Raw genomic sequence first — 22,792 nt, forward strand, 5'->3', positions numbered from 1 at the left:
GAGATCGGATGCCCTCTTCTGGTGCATCTGAAGACAGCTACAGTGAATTATGCTGGAGCAAGTGGGGCCAGAGCTAGCGGGGCGGCAGAGGTCCTGAGTTCAATTCCCAGCAGCTACACACATGATGGCTCACGGCCATCTGTACAGTTACAGTGTACTCATACACATAAAATAAAGTAAATCTTTATAAAACAAAAAAAGAATGATTGAGAAGGCCAAGTTTTCACCTCTCTTTCTCTACCCCACCAGTTGTCCTACATTATTTTGCATCAGTGGGGTACATTACAATTGATGAACCAAACCCTGACTCTCCTCTCTTTCTGCCTTTCTTCCATTCTTTTTTTTAAGACAGGCTCTTCCGTACCTCAATCTGACCTCATTATGTTACTGAGCACGCCACCAGTCCTGGTTCATGCAGAGCAGGGATAGAACCTGGGGCTTCATGAGTGCTAAGCCAGCACTCTGCCAACTAAGCCACATCCCCAGCTCATACTGAAACATTATTATTAACTAAAGTCCATAGCTCACCTCAGGGCTCACAGTGTGGTATACCTCGTGGGTTCTGAGGACTGTTCAATGTCATGATTCACTATTACCATAAAGAACAGCCTCACTGCACCAACAGTGCCCTGCGTGCCTCTCCTCAACCCTCCTCCTCACCCCGAGTCCCTGGCAACCACCTGCCTCTATACGGCTCATCATTTAACCTTTTCCAGAATGACATATTCTTTTATGCACCTGCATATTTTGAAAGTTAAAGCAATACCTGATTCCATTAAGAATTCTTTCTCCCGCTGGGCAGTAGTGGTGCATGCCTTTAATCCCAGCACTTGGGAGACAGAGGCAGGCTGATTTCTGAATTCCAGGACTGCCAGGGCTACACAGAGAAACCCTGTCTCAAAAAAAAAAAAAAAAAATTCCTTCTCCCACTGTTACGGTTTGTTCAGCACGAGAAGTGGCACTATTAGAAGGTGTGGCCTTGTTGGAGTAGGTGTGCCAGTATGGGTGTGGGCTTTAAGACCTTCATTCTAGCTGTTCGGAAGCCAGTATTCTGCCAGCAGCCTTCAGATGAAGATGTAGAACTCTCAGCTCCTCCTGTACCATGCCTGCCTGGATGCTGCCATGCTCCCACCTTGATGATAGTGGACTGAACCTCTGAACCTGTAAGCCAGTCCCAATTAAATGTCCTTACAAGAGTTGCCTTGGTCATGGTGTCTGTTCAGAGTAGTAAAACCCTAACTAAGACACCCACCTTCTCCCTCTCCCACAGGCTCTTACCCCAAAGGCACCATTTGTACTGGCTTCTGAGCCTTCGTGTAGTTTTTATTTATAAAAAAAATATACAAAGAAAAAGACAACTTTCCCTTCTCAAGCAGTAAGCACAGTTACACATTGATCTGTAACTTGATTTTTTTTCACTTAATCGAATCTTGATGCTCTTTCCATAACAATATGTATTCTCTCTCTCTCACCACCGTGTACAATTTCATTGTACAGAGAAGACAGATTTTATTTTAACAAGCTCCAGAAGACAATCGATTGGTTTATTAGTTAAAAAAAAAAAGTCACAAAAGATTGGAAGCAGTGTGGTGCTGAAGAACTTCAACCCAGGTGTGTTGATGGCCCCTGTAATCGCAGCACCCAGGAACTGCTGCAGGACAAAAAGAGAGTTTGAAACTAATCTGGGCTATGTAGAGAGACAATACTTGGGACAACAGGAAGACCTCCTGATAGAAGCTGTGTATCCGTGCAGGCTGGGTAGACTCCGTGCATCAGCGTCTTCTGCTGCAGGTTGACTATCACACTGGGCTGCACACATGCGTTTCAGTTACCCATGGCCTGAACCCTGCAGACTCAGTGCGTGGCCTTCGAGGCTTCACCATCGGGCAATAAGGAGCAAGTAAGGTGGGCCAGTCAGCAGATGGGGCACCAGCTGGGTCTAAAGCAGAGACTGTGTGATTGCCTACTTAAAGAGTTAGAGTTTATGGGTGGTGGTGGCCTTTAATCTCAGCACATGGGAGGCAGAGGCAGGTGGATTTCTGAGTTCAAGGCCAGCCTGGACTACAGAGTGAGTTCCAGGACAGCCAAGGATACACAGAGAAATCCTGTCTCGAAAAACCAAAAAAAAAAAAAAGAGTTAGAGTTTCAACAGCGACTGCAACTGTAGCGCAGGACTCACCTCATCCTATGGGCAGTGCCAGCTTCTGACACCAACCAGTGCCCACTGTAGCGCAGGACTCACCTCATCCTATGGGCAGTGCCGGCTTCTGACACCAACCAGTGCCCACTGTAGCGCAGGACTCACCTCATCCTATGGGCAGTGCCGGCTTCTGATACCAACCAGTGCCCACTGTAGCGCAGGACTCACCTCATCCTATGGGCAGTGCCAGCTTCTTATACCAACCAGTGCCCACTGTAGCGCAGGACTCACCTCATCCTATGGGCAGTGCCAGCTTCTGACACCAACCAGTGCCCACTCAGCAAGAAAGCATCCGAGATCCATGGTTCTAAGGGAACACTGATATTTGACCTTCCTCCAGCTGTGGGTCCAGACTTTACCATCCCAAGAGGTCTAGAGCCAGACAGTCCTTCTAGAAGCTGGAACCCCACCACCCTGCAGGTATTTCTTTCTTCTCTTCTCCTCTCTGGTCCTGGGAATGCCGCTGGCTCCGCTGTTTCTTTTCTTTTCTTTCTTTCTTTTTCTTTTTTCGAGACAGGGTTTCTCTGTGTAGCCCTGGCTGTCCTGGAACTCACTCTGTAGACCAGGCTGGCCCCGAACTCAGAAATCCGCCTGCCTCCGCCTCCCAAGTGCTGAGATTAAAGCCATGCGCCACCACCGCCCGACGCTGTTTCTTTTCTTTTCTTTTTTACTGTCATTATCAACAGACCAGACATAATTTGGAAAGGATGCTGATGCTGATTCAACACCCTCCATCTAAGCAGATTAGACTCTCAAGTGGTTCCGATGACATGATGCTGAGTAAGTTAGGATGCTGCTGCTGCTGGAGGCTCACACCTCTCACTTCATGTTCTTGACAAGGTCCTCACCTTTCTTGATGGAAGCTTTCAGCTAAGGGATGGCCCCGGCAATCATTATCTCCTCAAAAGTAGTCATTTTGCCAATGCAGGCCCCTTTTTCCCCAAAAGCAGGAGTGTAGAGAAATAAGTGTACTCTGTCTCTTTGGACTGAACAAAAGAACACTACACAACTCCTTCCTTCCCGTTCATGGCATCCACAAGGGAGAAAACAAAGCAGGTTCCAGCATAAGCCGTGGACAGAGTGGCAGAACCTGCTCCAGCCTTGGCCTTCACGACTTCTGTGCCAGCCTCCTGGGTCCTCCTGGTGAGTGTGGCCGGCTGGTCTTAGGGAAAGTCAACCTTGAGGGTACACTGAGAGATCAGGGGGATGATCGTCTTCCCAGCATGGCCACCAATGACAGGCACGTGGACTCCAACTGGATCTAAACCCTTTAGCTCTGCCACAAACGTGTTCTCTCTGACAATGTCAAGGGTTGTCACGCTGAAGATCTTGTTGGGGATGTCCACGCCATGCTTCTTGGAAACTTCTGCTGTGATGGGGATGGAAGAGTTAACTGGGTTGGCAACGATCCAGACCATGGCTTCAGGACAATGCTGGGCACAGGTAGATGTCAAGGTAGCATTAGTGTTGAACAGGTCATCCCGAGTCATTCCTGGCTTCCTGGGCACCCCTGCTGGGATGACCACCACATCACAACCTGTTAGGCAATCGGCAGCTGCTCTGGTCTGAGGTAGCCTTTCACATTTGCTCTGGTCTCCATGTGACTCAGATCTGCTGCCACACCAGATGTGTGAGCAATATCATAGAGGGTTAGGTGGCTCACTAGGGGGCTGATCTTCAGGAGTGAAAGGGGTTGCCCAATGCCCCCAGAATCTCCCACGACAGCTACTTTTTTTTCGGGTTCTGGGCTGAAGCTGTGGCGGAGAGTAGCACCAGCAGGATGGGCAAGAGCGGACAGCATGGCTAGGGCATACGGGGCATGGACCTACAGGCGCAGGAGCTAAGAGGAGACAAATGACTCCAATGACCTCCACTCTGTGCAGTCGGCTCAGCTGTTTCTTAAGCCATGAAGAGATGGTTCTTTTTCGGCACCGACTATCTGGGGAAACCCAGGCTCAAACCTGGAGGGGGCTAACAGTTCTTCTGTGAGTTTAGTGGGACAGGAATCTAGATTGTATTTTAACAGTCTAAATTGTATGTATGTGTCAGCCAGGTGCGGTGGTGTGGACATAAGCTGTGATCCCAGCATTTGAGGAGCAGAGGCACAAGGGTTCATCCCAAGTTTGAAGCCAGCCTGGTTTATCCAGCAACTTCAAGGCCAGCAAGAGCTATGAATGAGACCTTGTCTCAAAAAAAGTATATATGCATACTCCTATATATAACACGGTATGAAATCTGTGAGAAATGGAGGGAAAGAAGGACTATTACATTAAAAGATAGAAGAAAGGGAGGAGGCTGGGGAGAACAGGAGAGAAAGTGACAGCTAGCCCACAGGGGAAGAAAGACTACTGTGTACCCAGCCACACTCGATGGCCAGAGCCCCTCCAGTTTCGCCTGCTTCCATTCTGTCTCCAGCCGGAGGACCACTGTGGTGCTTTTCTGAGATATGTCCTCCTGAGACAGCAGTCACTATGGTGACCACTAGGCTGTCCCACAATGTCTAAATCACGGTAGACAACCAAGCTTCCAGAGTCACAGCCCCTAGAATCACATTTTTCTACTGGTATACACACACACACACACTCACACACACACCCTCACACTCACAAACTGTGCTTACCTGATGCTTCAAAGTGAAGCTGTAGGCTAGCTCTGCTGTCTAGGAAGCACGCTATTTGCTTGCTTTAAAATTCAGATAATATGGGGTGTAAGTACAATTCAGTGGTAGTGTGCTTGCCTACCATGAACCCCAGTACTTTTAAAAAGGAAAAACAAAACCGCCACTATTTGTTTTTTCAGTAATTAAAACTAAATAAAATTGACTGGGCAGCGGTGGTACACTCCTTTATTCCCAGCACTCAGGAGGCAGAGGCAGAAGTAGATGCAGAGGCAGGTGGATCTCTGTGAGTTGAAGACCAGCCTGGTCTACAGAGAGAGTTCCAAGACAGCCAGGGCTACACAGAGACACTCTGTCTCGGGGGAGAGGGAGGCGACACAAAAACTAGATAAAACTGAAATTTCAGTTCCTCAGCCACACCTACTGTACTGCTCAGAAGCCACAATGGCCAGTGAGCCCATCTTGGCTGTGGAGTTATGAAATATCCCTGACAATTCAGCATGTTTAACTGGGCATGCCACCCCAGAGCCTTCCCTTGGGACCATTTAAGATGAGACGAGGGGCACAGAGATGGTGCAGTAGTGAAGGATACTTTGTTGCTCTTGCAGAGGACCTGGGTTCAGTTTCCAAAACCCACACGTGGCTCGTGAGCTCTGGAACTCCAGTTTCAGAGAATCTGATGCCTCTTCTGACCTCTGAGGGTACCAACCACATATGTGGTGTGCATACATACAAGCATACAAAACATAGACATAAAATAAAAATTTTAAATCTAAAAACTTTGAAGAGAGGGAAGGGGGGCCCCAGCAGATGACTCAGTGGGTAAAAGTATTTGTCATCAAGTCTGATGACCTGACTCCAACTCCAGGACCCACAAGCTCAAGGGAGGGAATTAACTCTGCCAGGCCAGCCTCTGACCTCCACAGCTGGGACACACTCAATAAATGGGTAAATGTTATGGCAGGGGAGTTTGGTGGTATATGTCTTGTAATCCCTGTATTTGAGGCTGGAGTGGGTAAGTCTCAAGTTGGAGGCCTGCTTGGGTGACCTGGAGAGACCCTATCTAAAACAAAAGCAAAGACCAAAGTTGTAAGCTCAGAGGTGTGGCAGGTATTTAGCATATGTGAGACCCAGACAGAGTTCAGTCCCCAGCACCAAAGAAACAGAATAGCAACTAAAACGTCTGTGATCCTGGGCCAGATACTAAAGCAGGAATTGACATAACATTGACAAAAATCTGAATATGGTTTGAGATTAATGAGTAGTTTGTGAACTGTTAATTTCCTAAATTTTAGAAAAGATTTTTTATATATGAATGTTTGCCTGCACTCACTCACACACACACACACACACACACCAACACCCCACATAAAGGCAGTGACACTGGAGGCCAGAAGAGAATATCAGATCACTTGGAGTCAGAGTCACAGATAGCTCTAAGCTGCCTCATGTATGCAGGGAACTGAACTCAGGGTCCTGTGCAAGAACAATGCTCTCAACCACCGAGCCTCCCTCTCCAACCTCTAACTTCCTGCTTTTACAAATCCACGCTGTAGTTATGCAAGAGCTAATGTTTAGAGACGCTGTGTGCAGGACACTTGAACATTCTCAGTTCTATTTTTTAAGTCTGAAGTGACTTCAAGATGAAAAAAAGAAAGATCAAAATCTTTAAACAGGTATATATCCCATTATATAACCAATTACCCAATTAGAGGGAAGAGCAGGGGGAGCCACCCGGGCTCTCAGTGTATACAAATGGACAAACAAATGCAAACAGCTGTGGAACCAGCTCAGCAGCTTCCCTCTGCTTAGCACTAGAGAACACTGAGTTGTCCCTGGTGAGTTAAGGACTGTCCATCCAGTTTGAATGAATAGGCTCTTCCTGCAGGCTGGGGTTGGAGGGCAGCTGGTTTGATTTATGGAATGACTGGGCAAGCTGTTTTTCCTCCTGGTCCTCAGTGCCCTAGGCTGTGGAGACACCCCTTTACAGCCTAGGGCACCACAGGAGTATTTGCACCTCCTGGTGTTCTAAGATAATGGAAGTGAGAATGAGCTGAGAGGCAGGGAGACAGCTCAGTTGGTACAGCGCTTGCCATGCCACCTGAGGAACTGAGTTTGACCCTCAAAACCCACATAAAACCCAGGGCACAGCGGCACACACTTGTAAGCCCAGGACTAGAGGGGCAAAGCAGGAGGGTCACTGGGCTCACTGGCCAGTCAGTCTAGTTAGGCCAATGAGAGGCCTTGCCTCAAAACCAGGCTTTCCAGAACTGCTGGGAACATATGGAGAGACTGTCTCAAAACAAAACAAACAAACAAACAAAAAACCCAAGATGGACAGAGCCCGGGGAGGAATACCCCCTGCCAAGCGTCTTCTAGCTTCCACACACCCGTAATACAGGTACCTACACATGTACCCTCACAAACACAACAAAATAAGCTGAGAGCTGGAAAGGGCCACACCTGGGACAGGATGACCCAGAGTACCTAGAACAGACTCGTGGCCCATCCTTCAGAAAGTACTGGCATTTCCTGCTATGCTCTATGGTTCAGTAGCGGCAGCTGGAGGTCTGTGAGCAGGAACTGCTCTGAAAGCCCTTAGAGACGTCCTCTTCTATGCAGGTAATCCAGGTGTTCCCGAAGCTCACATGGCTGTACACCTCCTTGGGGCCGTGGGCTCACCTTTTGCCATCTTCCTGGTGCTCTCTGTAGAACACAAGACCCCTGTTGCTTAGAGTTGCAACTGCCCTTCCTTCCTGGGTTAGTTTGTGTCCTAATTTCCTGTGACTCTTTGTGCTAAGAAAAGACTCATTGCCATTCTTCAGAATATTTGGGAAGGCTGGAGAGATAGCTCTGTAGTTAAGAGCACTTGTTGCTCTTGCAGAGGACCTGAGTTCAGGTCCCAGCTCATAGCTATCCCTTTCCGGTGGTGATCTGACACCTTCTGATACACATCCAAACATGCAAGCAAGACACTCATATACAGATAAAGTAAAATAAACATCTAAAAAAATTTAAAGAATATATTGGGGGTAGTGATACACACCTTTAATCCCAGCACTTGGGAGGCAGAGGCAGGCGGATTTCTGAGTTCGAGGCCAGTCTAGTCTACAGAGTGAGTTCCAGGACAGTCAAGGCTACACAGAAAAACTCTCTCAAAAAAACAAACAAAAATAAATAAATAAAAAGCCAAGAACACAAAAAGAACAAAAATAAAATAATAAAAAACTGTCAACATCTTATTTTATTACTTATGTAAGTATCTGAGGCCAAAATAGTGAGAGTAATTTTACAAATTTAAATTTTTCCTAAGTCATATATAACTTAATTATTTTGAGACAGGGTATCACTAGGTAGCCTTGGCTGGCCTATAACTTGCTATGTAGACCCAACTAATCTCCAACTGGTACAGAGTCTCCTGCCTCTGTCTCCAGATGGCTGTTGTTGTTTCCAGAGGATTCTGGGTTTTGTTTTAAGATTTATTTATTTACTTTATGTATCAAGGACACTGTTGCTGTCTTCAGACACACCAGAAGAGGGCATCAGATCCCATTTCAGATGGTTGTGAGCCACCATGTGGTTGCCAGGAATTGAACTCAGGACCTTTGGAAGAGCAGTCAGTGCTCTTAACCACTGAGCCATGTCTCCAGCCCTCAAGAGTATTTTGGAAAATGAGGTTTAAGGGTGCTCAGTTGCTAAAGTGCTCCTCAGTTGCTAAAGTGCTCCTCAGTTGCTAGAGTGCTCCTCAGTTGCTAGAGTGCTCTTCAGTTGCTAGAGTGCTCCTCAGTTGCTAGAGTGCTCCTCAGTTGGTAGAGTTCTTACCTGGCATACACCAAGCCCTGAGACCTCTCCCAATCAACATATAAAATGAGGTGGGTGGTTTGTCACTCACCTCTAACCCTAGCACTTATGAGGCAGAGGCAAGAGGATTACAAGTTTCAAAAGTTATCCTGAGCTACAAATTGAGTTTGAGGCTAGCCAGGGCTACAAGAGACCGTGTCTCCAAAAAACAACAGCAACAAAAAAATTGTTCTTGTTTAAAAAAGCCATTCCCTAATCCCTTCACTCTGAAATGGCCTCACTTTCTAATCTGGCCTAGAGGAGTTGTAGGACAGACAGCCACCTTGCAAGAACTGTTTTCCCTGTTGCCTCATAGCCAATGTAACCTCCACGGCTTCCAGTAACTGCCTAGTAGCCCACCCTGAAGCTGCCCACGTTGATGGACACGTCCACTGCTTAAGGCTTTTTCATAAGCCAGCTTGCCTTTAATGGGGGATTAATTCCACAACCTTTGATCGTGCTTGTCTGAAAGTCCCAAGACTACAGGAATCCCAAATTAGTCACTTGGGAGTGGAATAGTTAAGTGTCTTATGTTGGCTTCAGAAGGCTCAACTCAATGTTTAAGCCAACCAGTTTGTGGCTCATCTCTCCTAATGTCTGTGAAAAAGAAGTCCCAAGGCTGTTTCAGCCTGCCTGCAAACTAGAAGGCAGAGACAAGTAGGGAAGGTAAAGACTATAGTGTCACTGGTGACCTTGGTGGCTGTGAGGTCACGGGGCTCACTGGCACTATTACTCAAAGACACTGATGAGTAAGGACCACCCTTTTTCAGTTTGCACAGAACGGTCGGCACAGGGCTCTGGTCTGAGTGAGCAGCCCTTCGAGGGTCCAAGCATTCTAGCCATGGCTCACTTACCGGCCAAGTCTCTCCTGCCAATGGCCACGAGGCCCTCGAAGAGTGCTTTGCCGGGGTTCTTCCCAGCTGTGGCCACACCATGCAGCCAGATGAGCAGCATCCGGTGACCATGCTCCTGGTAGCTCCTAGTTCCTGTAGAGGATGAGAGGAGAGGCCACCTTGGCATCTTCCCCAAAGCGTGTGTATGATGCCCCCTACTGCATCCTGAATGCACCCAGCTGGAAAGACACCCTCCTCTCGGCTATAGGTGGCCTGGGTTGGAGGTTAGGGTACAGTTTCTCAGATGGAGTAGCTTGGTGACTGGTGTCTCAGGCTGTAGAGGCATCTACCTGCCTATGTTCCTCAAAAAAAAAAAAAAAAAAAAAAAAGCTTATGTCTTCAAGGCAACTAGGATACTCAACTATATGCTTCATCTTTAGTTAAAGGAACAATACAAAGAAACAATAACAACAAAGAAATAAAGCATACAGTATATTGAATATTGTGCTGGGGCAATGACTCAGAAGAACACGCAGTGTACAAATGTGAGGACTTGCCCTCGGACCCACAACACTGGGCATGGCTCTGTGCACCTTTAACCTCAGTGCTGGGTGTGTGCAGAGAGAGAAACATCACTAGGGTTGGTTAGCCAGCCTAGCCAAACCCCAGCAAGCTTCAGCTTCAGTGAGACAGGAAGAGTAATAAAGTGGGACCTTCAGTGTCCCTCTTCAGCCTCCACAAGCAAGGGCACAGGTGCACACACCATATGCACATGCACACACATTCATATATATCACACACCCATATACCATACACACACACATATTCACTGAGTCATCACCCCAGCATGGCGTGCTTTATTTCTGTTTCTTTGTACCAAGGCCAAGATGTCTCAACTGATATTAACTAAGAGTGACAACAGTTGCCTCTTTCTTCCTCCCCAACCCCATGGCGAATGGCGTTAGCTGAGTGTATAAACTGTGAGTCTGGATCCTAGTTGATTCTGCAAAATTCAAGGTCATAAAGGAGGTGGAAGCCAGGAGAGCTCTGGAAGGAGAGTGGAGCGGGGCGGCAGGTCCTACAAGCTTCTCCCCCCCAGCAGCACAGAACATAGAACTCACCTCACATGGCCCCAACCACTGGCTGCCTGGGATGGGGCCCGGGAGTGTGGTACCTGTCCACTGTTGCTCGATGGCACAGATGTGAGCTTCCGTGAACTGCCAGGAATAGGCCAGTTTCTTCCACTCATTGGGCCTCAGACACCGGGAGGCCAGTTGCCAAAGCACGGAGCGGAGCTGCTGTGTTTCCTGACGATGGTCTTGCTTAAAGGTTAAGTTCTTCCTAGAGAGGTCGCTGCCATCCCTGCATGAAAGGTGGTCCTGTGGGGCAGATCCCAAAAGTGCAGGAGCCGTCTGGGGCCTCCTTGTAAGCTCTTCCTCGTGATACAAGTGATACGGAACCCGGGAACCTGAATCAGCATGGGTCTGTGGCTTCATGTCTGCCTGTACCCTGTCTGACTGTATCCTGCCTTGACCACTGGACCATCGCTCCATCTACCATTGGACTCACTCACACCGTTCCTCCATCTAGAACTCACCTCCCTGACTTTTAACCCACTGCCACAGTCAAAAGAGCACTACTGTGCCACCTCCTCCAGGAAGCCTCCAGCCACAGACCTCTCGGTTCTCACACCATTTCTTTATCACCCTGAAGTTTACGGATTCAAACCAATCTATTTCTTGGCCTACCAGGATCCTACCAGCATGGACCCAAGTGTGCCTAATCTCGGCGTGTCTGGCTGCTTGCTTATCCAGGTCCTCGAAATCTTGATGGTTTCCAAGGCAGAGATGGCCACCCACTTAGAGATAGGGACCCCCAGATTGGTTGAGGTTCCATGCACAGCCAAGGCTGGAAAGATCAATGGAGGTGGTACCTTCTCCCATCGGTAGAAACGATCAGCTTTTATGATCATGTCCACCAGGCTGACGCGGTTGCTACGGGCGGCCACTGCCAGGGCTGTTTTACCTTGCTGCAAAGAAGAGAAGACAGAGGGAAGCTTGTCCAGGGTGGGGCGGGGTGGGGTGGAGTGGGGAGGGGCAGGGCAGGGCAGGGCTGCCTCTGGACTAACTACCAAACCTCCTGCCCAGAGGAAGTGCTTCCAGTGGTCTACACTGGAAACAGAAAGGATTTCTGGATTGCATGATAGAGATGTGGAATAAGATGATGATGATGATGATGATGATGATGATGATGATGATGATGATGATGATGATGATGATGATAATGATATAGCAGTGTTATATTAACTTGTATGTATTATTATTGACATTGGTAGCTGTGTCTGGCATGGAGGAAGCTATGAACACTTGAAAGATGGGCTGCTTAGAGCATAGGTACCTTATCTCTCAGGCTTAAGTCAGCTCCAGCAATGAGGAGCATCTCTGCCACATCCTGCCAGGCATGCTCAGCGGCAAGGTGGAGGGGAGTCTGCTGCCTCTGGAGAAAAGATGAGGGGGAAAGTAAAGTATGCAAAAAGCATATGGGGAGGCCGGGCAGTGGTGGCACATGCCTTTAATCCCAGAACTTGGGAGGCAGAGGCAGGTAGATTTCTGAGTTCGAGGCCAGCCTGGTCTACAGAGTGAGTTCCAGGACAGCCAGGGCTACACAGAGAAACCCTGTCTCTAAAAAACAAAACAAAAACAAAAAATAAACAAACAAACAAACAAAACAGCATATGGGGAGCCAGGAGTGGTGGCACATGCTTTCCATCCCAGCACTCAGGAGGCAGAAGCAGGGATTAGAGATCTGTGAGTACAAGGCCAGTCTGGTCTACATGGTGGGTTCTAGGCCATCCAGGACTACACAGAGACCCTGACTCAAAAAATAAAATAAAATAATAAAATAAAATAAAATAATAAATAGAGGCTGGAGAGGTAGCTCAGTGGTTTAGAACAAGCACTGTTCTTGCAGAGGATCCTACTTAAATTCCCAGCACCCACATCGGATGGCCCACAGCTGTAACTCCATGTTACATGTTACATGCCTGTAACTCCAGCTCCAGGAGATTTTATGTTCCTCTGGCCTCCCAGGGCACAGGGAGCACACACACACACACACACACATACACACACACACACACACACACACATACACACACACACACACACACACACATACACACACACACACGAATAAAAATAAACCAACGACCTTGAAAAGCTGAAAAAGGAAATGAATTTCTCAACTCTAGGTCATGCTGGGAGACCCCTGGGTCTGAATGGTTGGTTCCTGCAGTCACTCACAAAGTCCGCTGCATCCAGATCACTGTGGGCATCTATGAGGAGCTGGACAAGGCCAGGGAAGTTGTGCTTCACAGCGAGGTGCAAAGGAGTGGTCCCCTGCTATGGGAGAGACATACAGATCAATGACTTGGCCCCTCCTCCGGGACTGCAGATTGAAGGTAGGGTGGGGTCAGTTTGGCCACTGTAATCTCTCAAACAATACAGTGACCAGAGGCAGGTGCAGCCACAATGCCTGGAGCTGAGGGCCTGGAACACAAGGCCAAAAACGGAGGGTAAGAGTCTTCCTGCCAGGTTAGAGAGCCTGAAATGCCAGCCTTGAGGATGTGTACATGGTATGACCTTGTACATACCTGTTTTCCTACTCTGCTCCACCCTCCTCTGCTACTCCTCCTCTGACAAGTGATGGTTGCTAAGGCTCCTTCTAGCAACACCACCTTCTGATTCTCTATCACACTAAATCCATACAGTGGTCTAAGAGGAAGGTCTGTGCCCTTGTGAGGGTCTGCATCTTACAAACAGAAGCACTGTCATTCACAACCCAAGCTAGGAGGCTCCTGGGGAGGTGCCTGACCACAGTGATGTAAGAATGAATGAATGAGTGAACGAGAACAGTCAGGCACCTAAAAGAGACCTGGCACAAGTCCAACACTTGTCTAAGGCTTTGTTCAGAGCTGAGGAACACCATTCCCAACCTGTGGCCTCCTAACTAATAACAACGTGAAGATATGCCACAGCATCCTGACTAATAATATGCCACAGCACCCACTTCTTTAGGGGACAAGGACACGCACGCTATGGAATAGTACCAGGTCAGTGATATGGATGTTGTAGATCTATACTCCTAATAAAATATATACTTATATATCGAACATAAAAAGCTTATAGGGCATAAGATGTAAAAGACCAAGGACTGCCCTCAGCTGTCATTAGTAGTACAATTCAGGAGAAGGAGGCATATCAGTATTTTAATTAATTAGTTAATTAATAATTAAATAATAATTAATTTGGTTTAAATAATTGATTTATTTATAATTAAATAATCAATTGTGTTTAAATAACTGATTTATTGATAAATTAATATTGATATATTTATTTTTATGTGTATGAATATTTCACCTGCTTGTATGTCTGTGCAACATGTGTGTGCCTGGGCTAATAAACATTAGAAGCAGATGTCATAACCCCTGGAACTAGGGTTATAGATGGCTATGAGCCACCATGTGAGTACTGGGAATTGATCCTGGGTCCTCTCCAGGAAGACAGTGCTCCTAACCACTGAACCAATCTCTGGCCCTATTTACTTATTTTAAAGATTTGTTATTTTTAATTTGTGTGTTTTCATGTCTGTCTGTGTGAGTATATGAGGCTTGTGTGGGGTTGCCTGTGGAGGCCAGAATATATTATCCCCTGGAGCTGGAGTTATAGGTGGTTGTGAACCACTAGATGTGGGTTCTGGAAACAGAACCTGGATCCTCTGGAAGAGGCAGCAAGCACTCTTAACTGTTGAGCCCTCTCTGCGGCCTCTGCTTGTTAGCATTTTAGTCTATGTTTGGGGCAGGGTTTCTCTGTGTAGCCCTGGCAGGCCTGGAGTTCACTCCATAGACCAGGCTGACCTCAAACTCAGAGATCCACCTGCCTCTGCATCCCAAGTGCTGAGGTTAAAGGTGTGTGCCACCATGTGCAGCCATTGTCAGCATTTTAAAAAATTTTAACAATACCTCATTTGTAAGTGAAGAGATTATATGACTGGGTTTAAATTTAGCCCTGCAGTAGAACCCTACAATTAACTCTTTATAAAACTACACAGAAGAGAAAAATACCCAAGTCAAGAGCACTCCTGTATTGAATGCCTATAAGAAATGACAGATTTTTGTTCTTTGTAGCCCAGGCTATCCTTGAGGTTGCTCTGAAACTGAGAATGACTTTGACCTTCTAAGTCTCTTGCCTCTACCTCCCAAATGCTGGGATAACAGGCATGTGCCATTAACATGAAATGGCATCATTTAAAAGGTGTCCTGTTCACAGTGACAGCCAAACTAAATATATAGATATTATTGAAAGATATATATTTTGGATCCCCAGAACCCACAGTGGAGGGGAGACATGTGTACTCTGAACTCACAGACATGTAATAATAATAAAGTTTGATTTTGGTTTTGGACTTTCTAGACAGGGTTTCTTTGTATGGCCTTGACTGTCCTGCTCTGTAGACCAGGCTGGCCTCGAATTCACAAATACTGCCTCTGCCTCCCAAGTGCTGGGATTAAAGGCATGAGTCACCTCCTCCTGGCAATAAATATATGAATTTTTAAAATAAAAGTGTAAACTGGTCACCAAACCACAGCTGTCACTAATCGAGGGTAATAGAATGGTCTGTGAGCAACACCTGACACCGGGCTGGGTGGAGGGTCTGGACTGGAATCAGAAATCTGGCATCTTGATGGGCAAAAGCTACAAGAATCCCCTTCCTCAAGGAACTACCTTAGCTTGGAATCTTCTAGTAGAAGGTGCCACTGTGCATTTGGGAAAAATCTGGGAGGGGTCAAAGAAAAGTTTTCATATCAGCTGTGATGGTACACACCTTTGACCCCAACACTTGCGGGGGAGGCAGGAGGATCTTTGTGAGTACAGGCCAGCTTGGTCTACATAGCAATTGTTATGTTAAACTGTTAAAACAGCAGAATGCAATTAATTTCAATATAGGGGGAGAAACATTCTTGATCCCCAAGCCCTAGAAGATCAATGCTGGGATGTACTAGGCTGTTTTTACAATCATTTAAAATTCATATTTTTAGCCAGCCTGTGGTGATGTACACCTTTAATCCCAGCGCTTGAAGAAGCAGAGGCAGGTGGATCTTCTGGTTCAAGGCCAGCCTGGTCTACAGAGCAAGTTCCAGGACAGCCAAGGCTACACAGAGAAACCCTGTCTCAAAAAAACAAAAACAAACAAAAAAGTTGTATGCTTTTCAGCTATATAATGACTACCAGGCCAGTCAGGGGACACATAGCAAGGCTGTTTCAAATGGAAGGAGGGAAGGGGAAAGGACTTCTTTATTTCTAATTTTAAAATACATAGCTTTGGGGTCAGTAAAAACGGCTCAGTAGGTAAGGGTGCTCGCTGCCAAGCTTGAAGACCTGAGTTTGGTCCCTGGAACCACATAGTGGAAGGAGAGAATGGACTCTCCTGTGTTGTTCTCTGACCTCCACTTGTGAACAGAAAGACAGAGACAGGGAGAGACAGAGACAGGGAGAGAGATACACAGAGAAACATAGACAGAAAGATATATTTTTGAAATACATATCTCCTTTTTTACATAATGATAATAATTCCTATATATATATGAAAACAGGCTTAGTGAAGTCAGTTTGCAAGTGGTAGGTAGTGCCAGGGCTCAAGGCCAGGTTCTCTCTCTCTCTCTCTCTCTCTCTCTCTCTCTATATATATATATATATATATATATATATATATATATATATATATATATATATATCTTTCTCTCTCTGTCTGTCTCTCTCTCTGTGTCACACACACACTCATTCTCTCTATCTCTCTCTGTCTCTCTGCCTCTCTCTGTCTCTCTCTGTCTCTCTGTCTCTGTCTCTCTCTCTCTCTCTCTCTCTCTTTCTCTCTCTCTCTCTCTCCATTTCTCTTCCTCTGTCTCTGCCTCTCTACACCCTTTGCCCCAAAGCAAACATATTTATTAAGCAAAATTGGAAAGAATCTCAAGGTAGGAGTATCTGGGTTTTCTCATAACAAAGTCTGTCTCAACCATAAGAGTACACTGTCCCTAATAAATTCTGATAGGAAACAACTGGTATGGGGAGGTGGCTCAGTTAGTAAAGTTTTTCCAAGCAAGCATGAGGACCTGAGTTCAGATCCGGAGCACCCACATAAAAAGCCCACATTAAAAGCCGGTGTGGCAGTACACACCTGTAATCCCAGTGCTGGGGGAGCAAAGCCAGAAGAATCCTGCTGACTCAACAAATAAAATAAAATAAATAAGGTGAAGAAGGATTGATGAAGACACCTAATGTTAATCTGTGTCCTCTCCATGCACACACACACACACACACACACACACACACACACACACACACGATAAATAAAGAGAGAAAGAGAGAATATAACTAAGTGACTGGGTCTACCAGTTGTAGTTTAATGCAGCTGGGAGGAAGGCCAAGCTTTGTTTCAACCCTGCTCCTGACAAAAGATCAGAACTTGCCATACCACTCTCCCTTCAGTCCCTGCCCCACCCCCAACCCCACGGGACTGGAAGTGCCTAGTTCTCCCTCCTGTGCCTAATTAATACAGTTATGGGACACTGCTGTGTGGATCCTTTCAATCCAGGCCCAACACTTACCTTGTCAGCCACATTTGTGCACCCTCCTCCCTTGATGAGTGCCCAGGACACATCCTCAGAGCCACCGAGAGCTGCGTAGTGGAGGCAGCTCAGCCTTTTCTAGAGAGAAACAGGCACCAGGGTAATTTTCCAAGGCTCTCTCATGTGGGTGTGACAAGACACCTAGAGATTCTTACTCCACTCAAGTCTCGTGGCAGGAGAAATCTGTGATCTGGCCAGGCCTCGTGACTTGCAAAGAGCCCACTGTGGCCTTTTCCACAAGGACTTTCGCTATTTAGAATGCCTTAAAGCCTCTATTCATAGAACATTTAGGAATCAGCTTTTTATGACAGCCTGGGGAAGGGAAGCCATCCGTCTCAGGAGGGCTGGCTACCTGGGTAAGGGCATTCACGTTGCTCCCAGCATGGAGGAGAAGCATCAGACAGTTGACTTGGTTCCCTTCAGCGGCTGCATGCAGAGCAGTCAGGCCCTCCTGAAACACACAGGGGGGAAAATGGAGCCTGGAGAAGCTGAAGCCAAACCTATGAAGGGCGCATGCCTCTGTTCTGGCCCTCTGAGCTCTCAGCCACCTACTAGTGAGGACAAGAGTCTTAGCTACCTGTGGCTTCTGAGCTCGCACTGATGGTCTCACTGATGCACAATGTGGAATGTATGTGCCATGCTGACTGTCACCGGCACCTCTGTCCATGCACTCCTTGTCCCTTAAGCCATCTCACCCTTACCAGTCTAGTCCTTCCTATGTCAGAAAGTCACCCCTGACCATCTGGGTGGTGGCAACTTCTCATGTTTTGACAATCCAGCCTATCTGGGTCTCTGCTCAGCCAGGTCCCTGGGCTTCCACTCACCACCTCCTGCTGGGTGTCACTGTGAGAAAATGTCCTCAGCTTTCTACTCTAGGTCACTACCAAGAAGACAAAGTCACACTGTACCACAAGCTGGGGCCTCCTCAAAGACAGAGAGCGTCTCATCGGTCTGTGTGTGTCCCCAGCTGGTGACTCACCGTGTTCTGTTCTTCCAGGTCTAGCCCGATGTCCACAAGCCTCTGTAGCACATCCACGTGGCCCTGGCTGGCAGCCAGGTGCAGGGCCGTGTTCCCGCCCTGCAGGAAGAAGACCGTTTGAAGGACTCACAGATACAGAGGCCCCAAATATGTATGTCAGTATGTCAGAGAACCCCCACTAGAGTTGCCCCCCCCTCATTTTACAGGCACAGAAGTTAAGGCCCAGAGTGACATGTTCAGGATTACAGAGCAAGTCTGACAAGGACCATGCCTGACCACTGCCAAAAGCCACAACCAGGAGCATTCTCAAGGCCGATTCCTCCACACACTCTTGTTCCTTATGATTCAAGGCAGGTTCATTACTTTAAGAATAAAATAAGGGCAGGGATTATATAGCTCAGTTGGTAGAGGGATTGCCTAGTATGCACAAGGTTCTGAGTTCAATCCCCAGGAGTATATAAACCAGGCATGGCAGTGCTACCTATAAACCCAGTGCTTGGAAGATAGGGGCAGGAGGATAAAAAGTTCCAGGTACATACTGAACTTGATACATACTGAGCTTGAAGCCAGTGTGGACTGTATGAGACTGTCTCAAACAAAGAAAGAGGAGGGAGAGAAAGAGAAAAAAAGAAAAGAAAATTCATCTCGGGCATCTTATACCCCACCAGCGGGCTCATATGCTCTGAAGTGTCCCCTGGGAGAAGTCAGACACATGACACATTCTGGCCTTTGGGGGTCTTTCCCTCTATCAGAACTCAAATCAGAAGTAGGCTCTAGGAGGCTGGTGAGATGGCTCAGAGTTAAGAGTACTTGTTGCTCTTCCAGAGTGCCTGGGTTCAATTCCCAGCACCTACATGGTGCCTCCCAACCATCTGAGACCCTCTTCTGACTTCTGAGGGCACCAGGCATGCCCATGGCACACATATGAAAGCATTCACACACATAACCAAACTCGGAAAAGAGAAATAAGGAGTAGGGTCTCAGAGGTGCCGAGACCAAGAAGGCACAGGGCTGCTGCAGCCTGGTCAGGAGTTTTAGAGTTTCTCTCCGTCGCCGTACCTTGTCCTTGACACTGTGGTCGCAGCCAGAGCCCACGAGGAAGTCCAGAGCATCCAGCTGTCCGTGCTCAGCAGCTCTGTGAAACGCTGTTCTTCCCAGCTGGCCAGAAGGTGAGGGACAGTGAGCCTCCTCACACTGCCAGAGCACACACTGACGGTGGCCCTGTTCCCTGCTTTCCTCATCTCTCTGAGCTTGTAGCTGCCTCTCCCACCCCACTCCCCCTGCCACCTCTTACCCAGCCTCAGCTTCTGAACAGTCTCTGGGTTGGTAGAAGCTCCCCCTTCTACTGCAGCCCTCTAGTGGCTCCCCACTGCCTGCCACCTGAAGACAAAATCCTCAGGTCTGAGACAGATCTCCACGGGGACTCCCAGCACCCTTGGCTTTCCCTCTCATGATTCCATTCCACCCGAAATCACACCTTTAGAGTTCTTTCCTGCCCTTAAAGTTCCAAGGATGCCTTCCACCCCTTCCCAATGACTCTAAATCTCTCCCTCCCTAAATGACCTCTTCTCCAGGAAGCAAACAACAGGCTCCTTTCTCTGGCCTGTTTAGTCCTTGATGGAAGTGAGAGTCAACCATGTTCTGTTTTCATCCCACCCATACAGGGACACTCAAAGTAGAGTACAGTTTTCCTAGCTGATCAAAGAATGCACTCCAGATGTGCAGTAATCTAGTAGAGCCTGAGCCCATGAGATCCACTGGCAGTGCTCCCAATGAGTAGGGTACACACTCAGTAAGTCCCAGCCAGTGGAAGAGTTGAATGGATAGGTTTGCATGGATCATACCTTGTCTGCATGGTCCAAAACCACGTCCTCCAGGTCTTCCATGACAAAGGCCAGCACAGGCATGTGGCCTTTCTGAGCAGCACAGTGTAGTAAGGTCAGGCCTTCCTAGAAACAAGCCCAAGGGGACCCCTGGAGTCTGTGAAGGGAGACCCTTCTCATACACTACCTGTCACCTAGCACACAGTTCTCCATGGCAATAATGCTGTCAATGATGAACAGAGCTAGGCACGACCCAGCAAGGCAGCCAGCAGTCAGGATGCCAGAAGCCAAAGCCTGGCTCCACGCTCATCAGCTCTGGTTTGGAGCCAGTTAGTTACCTTTACCTCTCTAAGTCTGCGGTTATGCATAGACTGTCTCAGGGCAGGTCAGAGCACAGGGGAAGTATTTATGTGTCTTTAGCTGGCCTGGAACTCACTCTGTAGACCAGGCTGGCCTCAAACTCATAGAAACTCTCCTACCTCTGCCTCCCAAGTGTTGTGATTAAAGGTTTCTCTCTATCATGCCCAACTAGGAAATATTTTATAAACAGGAAAAAGAAATATTCTAAACTGTAAGGTGAGATCACACAGCACAAGAACATCCCACTGAGCAATTATGTGAGAATTCTAGGCACCAGCCTCCTTCATACAGCTACAAATGAAGAAGGCAATGACAGAGCTGGTGGAATGGCTCAGCACTTAAGAGCAGGCTGCTCCTCCAGAGGATCTGGGTTCAATCCCCAGCACCCACATCAAATGGCTCACACCTGCTTGTAACTCCAATACCAGAGGATCCGATGTCCTCTGGCCTTCTTAGGGTACCTAATGCATGTGTTGCATAATAAACTCATGCAGGCACACACTAGGACACACACACACACACACACACACACACGAACAAAAAATGAAGCCCTTAACTGAGTGCTCAGTGTAAGATTACTAAAACTGACCTCAAGGCCAGATGTGCTGTGCAGGATACAGGATTTGACTCCCTCTTTGAGAGGGAAGGGGAGATAGGAAGAAAGAGGTCCTTGAGTGATATTTAATTTTCTGAGTGATATTTAAATGGGGGAGACTTACAAAGGACTGATGACCCAGGACTTCCACCCCTGCCTGCATGAAGGTTGTGGTCCCTGAAGTGCTGTTTGTCCTTTTAAAAACAATTTTCAGAGCTCAGCATTTAAGAGCACTTGTTGCTCTGGGCCCCAGGTTTCCATCCCCCACATGGTGGCTCACAGGATGGCTAAAATGGGTAAGTAGGGAGGGAACTCCTGTGATCACAAGGGGCCCAAGTGGATAACCCAGGGGGGAAAAAAACTTCCTACTTCAAGATCTATAATCTCATTTGCAAAATGCCTTTTGTCCTATTAGATCCTGTGAGTTCACAGGTCTGAGATTAGAATAGAGACATCTTTTAGGGGTGTTGGGCACCCTAAAAGGAAACCAACTTGGGGATAGGGCTCGGCAGAAAGAGTGCCAGCTTAGCATGCACAAGCCCTGAGTTCCATCCCCAGCATATAATCCCTGAACCTGGATGGCAGAGGTCAGAGAATCATCCTCAGCTATAGGAGCAGTCCAAGGAAGCCGGGCTACATGAATCCCAGTGGAGGGGATTCCAAGCACCCAGATATGTGGGACCCCACTCCCTTAAGTCACACACCAAGTACTGAAGGAGGTCAGGTCCCTAAGGGGCAAGCACCCACCCAGCCTGGGATGTTATGTCTGCTACTGATCTTGCTTCTCCCGTTACATCGAGGTACATGTAAGTACAATCCCATTTCCAAATGAAACAAGTTTGGGTGATAAAGTAACCACTCAAGACCTAAGAGTTGGTATCCAGGATTCTGATCCTTCCATCTGGCCACCCTGAGGATGAGAAGGGCAGAGCCTGACAGGAAACCTAAGGAGGACCAGCCTTGGCTCATCTTCCCAACGGCCCTGTAAAGTATTGGGCAGATGATCAGCCGTGAATATGGAAAGCGGCTGGCCGGACAGTGGAGAATTTCTACCCCAGAACAGGAAGGGATACAATGACCCTATGAGAGAGAGTTGCCTGATGAAAACACCCCTGCCCTTTCTCCAGCGGAGGGGTGGGGGTGGGACAGGAGGTGTTCGACTGAGTTGGGGCTGAAGGTTCCAGAAGGCCAGGCAAGCCACCACAGGCAGAAGCAGGTGGGAAACAGAGGGGCCAGGACTGCCACCTGAGGCCTTACCTTGCTTTCACAGTGGACCTTGGCCCCAGCATTGACCAGGATCTGCACAATCTGCAAGTGGCCGAACCAGGCAGACAGGAGGAGCGCATTCATCCCAAACTGGGGGAGAGGACACAGGGAGGTGAGGAGAAAGGGAGGAGGCAGAGGCGTGGCTGTGGTCACATGGCCAAACCATTCATCTGGGTACACATCAGTTCAGAGAGCCCGGGGCTTTAGGCATTTAAAAACCAGAAAGTTGGGCTGGTGAGATGGCTCAGCCGGTAAGAGCACTGACTGCTCTTCGAAGGTCCTGAGTTCGGATCCCAGCAACCACATGGTGGCTCACAACCACCCGTAATGAGATCGGATGCCCTCTTCTGGTGCGTCTGAAGACAGCTGCAGTAAATTACACCGGAGCGAGCAGGGCCGGCAGAGGTCCTGAGTTCTACAGCAGCCACACACATGATGGCTCACAGCCATCTGTACAGCTACAGTGTACTCATACACATAAAATAAATAAATCTTTAAAAAAAAAAACCAGAAAATTTTGCTGGCTTTTTAAACAGATTTGTTTATGTTGTTTTATAGGTATGAAGGTTTTGCCTGTGTATGTGGACCATGTACA

General features: G+C 47.7%; 1 protein-coding gene and 1 pseudogene across 1 annotated transcript in view; both read right to left on the reverse strand.

The window, feature by feature from the left end:
- Positions 1–3,019: 3,019 nt before the first annotated feature.
- Positions 3,020–5,019, reverse strand: LOC116072767 (annotated as a pseudogene).
- A 1,388-nt stretch (positions 5,020–6,407) lies between these two features.
- The window catches only part of Ankdd1a (ankyrin repeat and death domain containing 1A), a 28,231-nt gene continuing 11,846 nt past the window's right edge, over positions 6,408–22,792 (reverse strand). Inside the window, exons 5-16 of the mRNA XM_031345700.1 lie at positions 22,189–22,287; positions 19,998–20,102; positions 19,213–19,311; positions 18,154–18,252; positions 17,527–17,625; positions 17,154–17,252; positions 12,793–12,891; positions 11,888–11,986; positions 11,424–11,519; positions 10,665–10,869; positions 9,512–9,643; positions 6,408–7,523 (exon numbers count right to left, since the gene is read on the reverse strand). Coding sequence (XP_031201560.1) covers positions 7,462–7,523; positions 9,512–9,643; positions 10,665–10,869; positions 11,424–11,519; positions 11,888–11,986; positions 12,793–12,891; positions 17,154–17,252; positions 17,527–17,625; positions 18,154–18,252; positions 19,213–19,311; positions 19,998–20,102; positions 22,189–22,287 — 1,293 coding nt within the window. The 3' untranslated portion in view covers positions 6,408–7,461. The remainder of the gene's footprint in view (positions 7,524–9,511; positions 9,644–10,664; positions 10,870–11,423; positions 11,520–11,887; positions 11,987–12,792; positions 12,892–17,153; positions 17,253–17,526; positions 17,626–18,153; positions 18,253–19,212; positions 19,312–19,997; positions 20,103–22,188; positions 22,288–22,792) is intronic.

Source organism: Mastomys coucha, unplaced genomic scaffold (assembly GCF_008632895.1).
Source record: "Mastomys coucha isolate ucsf_1 unplaced genomic scaffold, UCSF_Mcou_1 pScaffold23, whole genome shotgun sequence".
Lineage (NCBI taxonomy): Eukaryota > Metazoa > Chordata > Mammalia > Rodentia > Muridae > Mastomys > Mastomys coucha.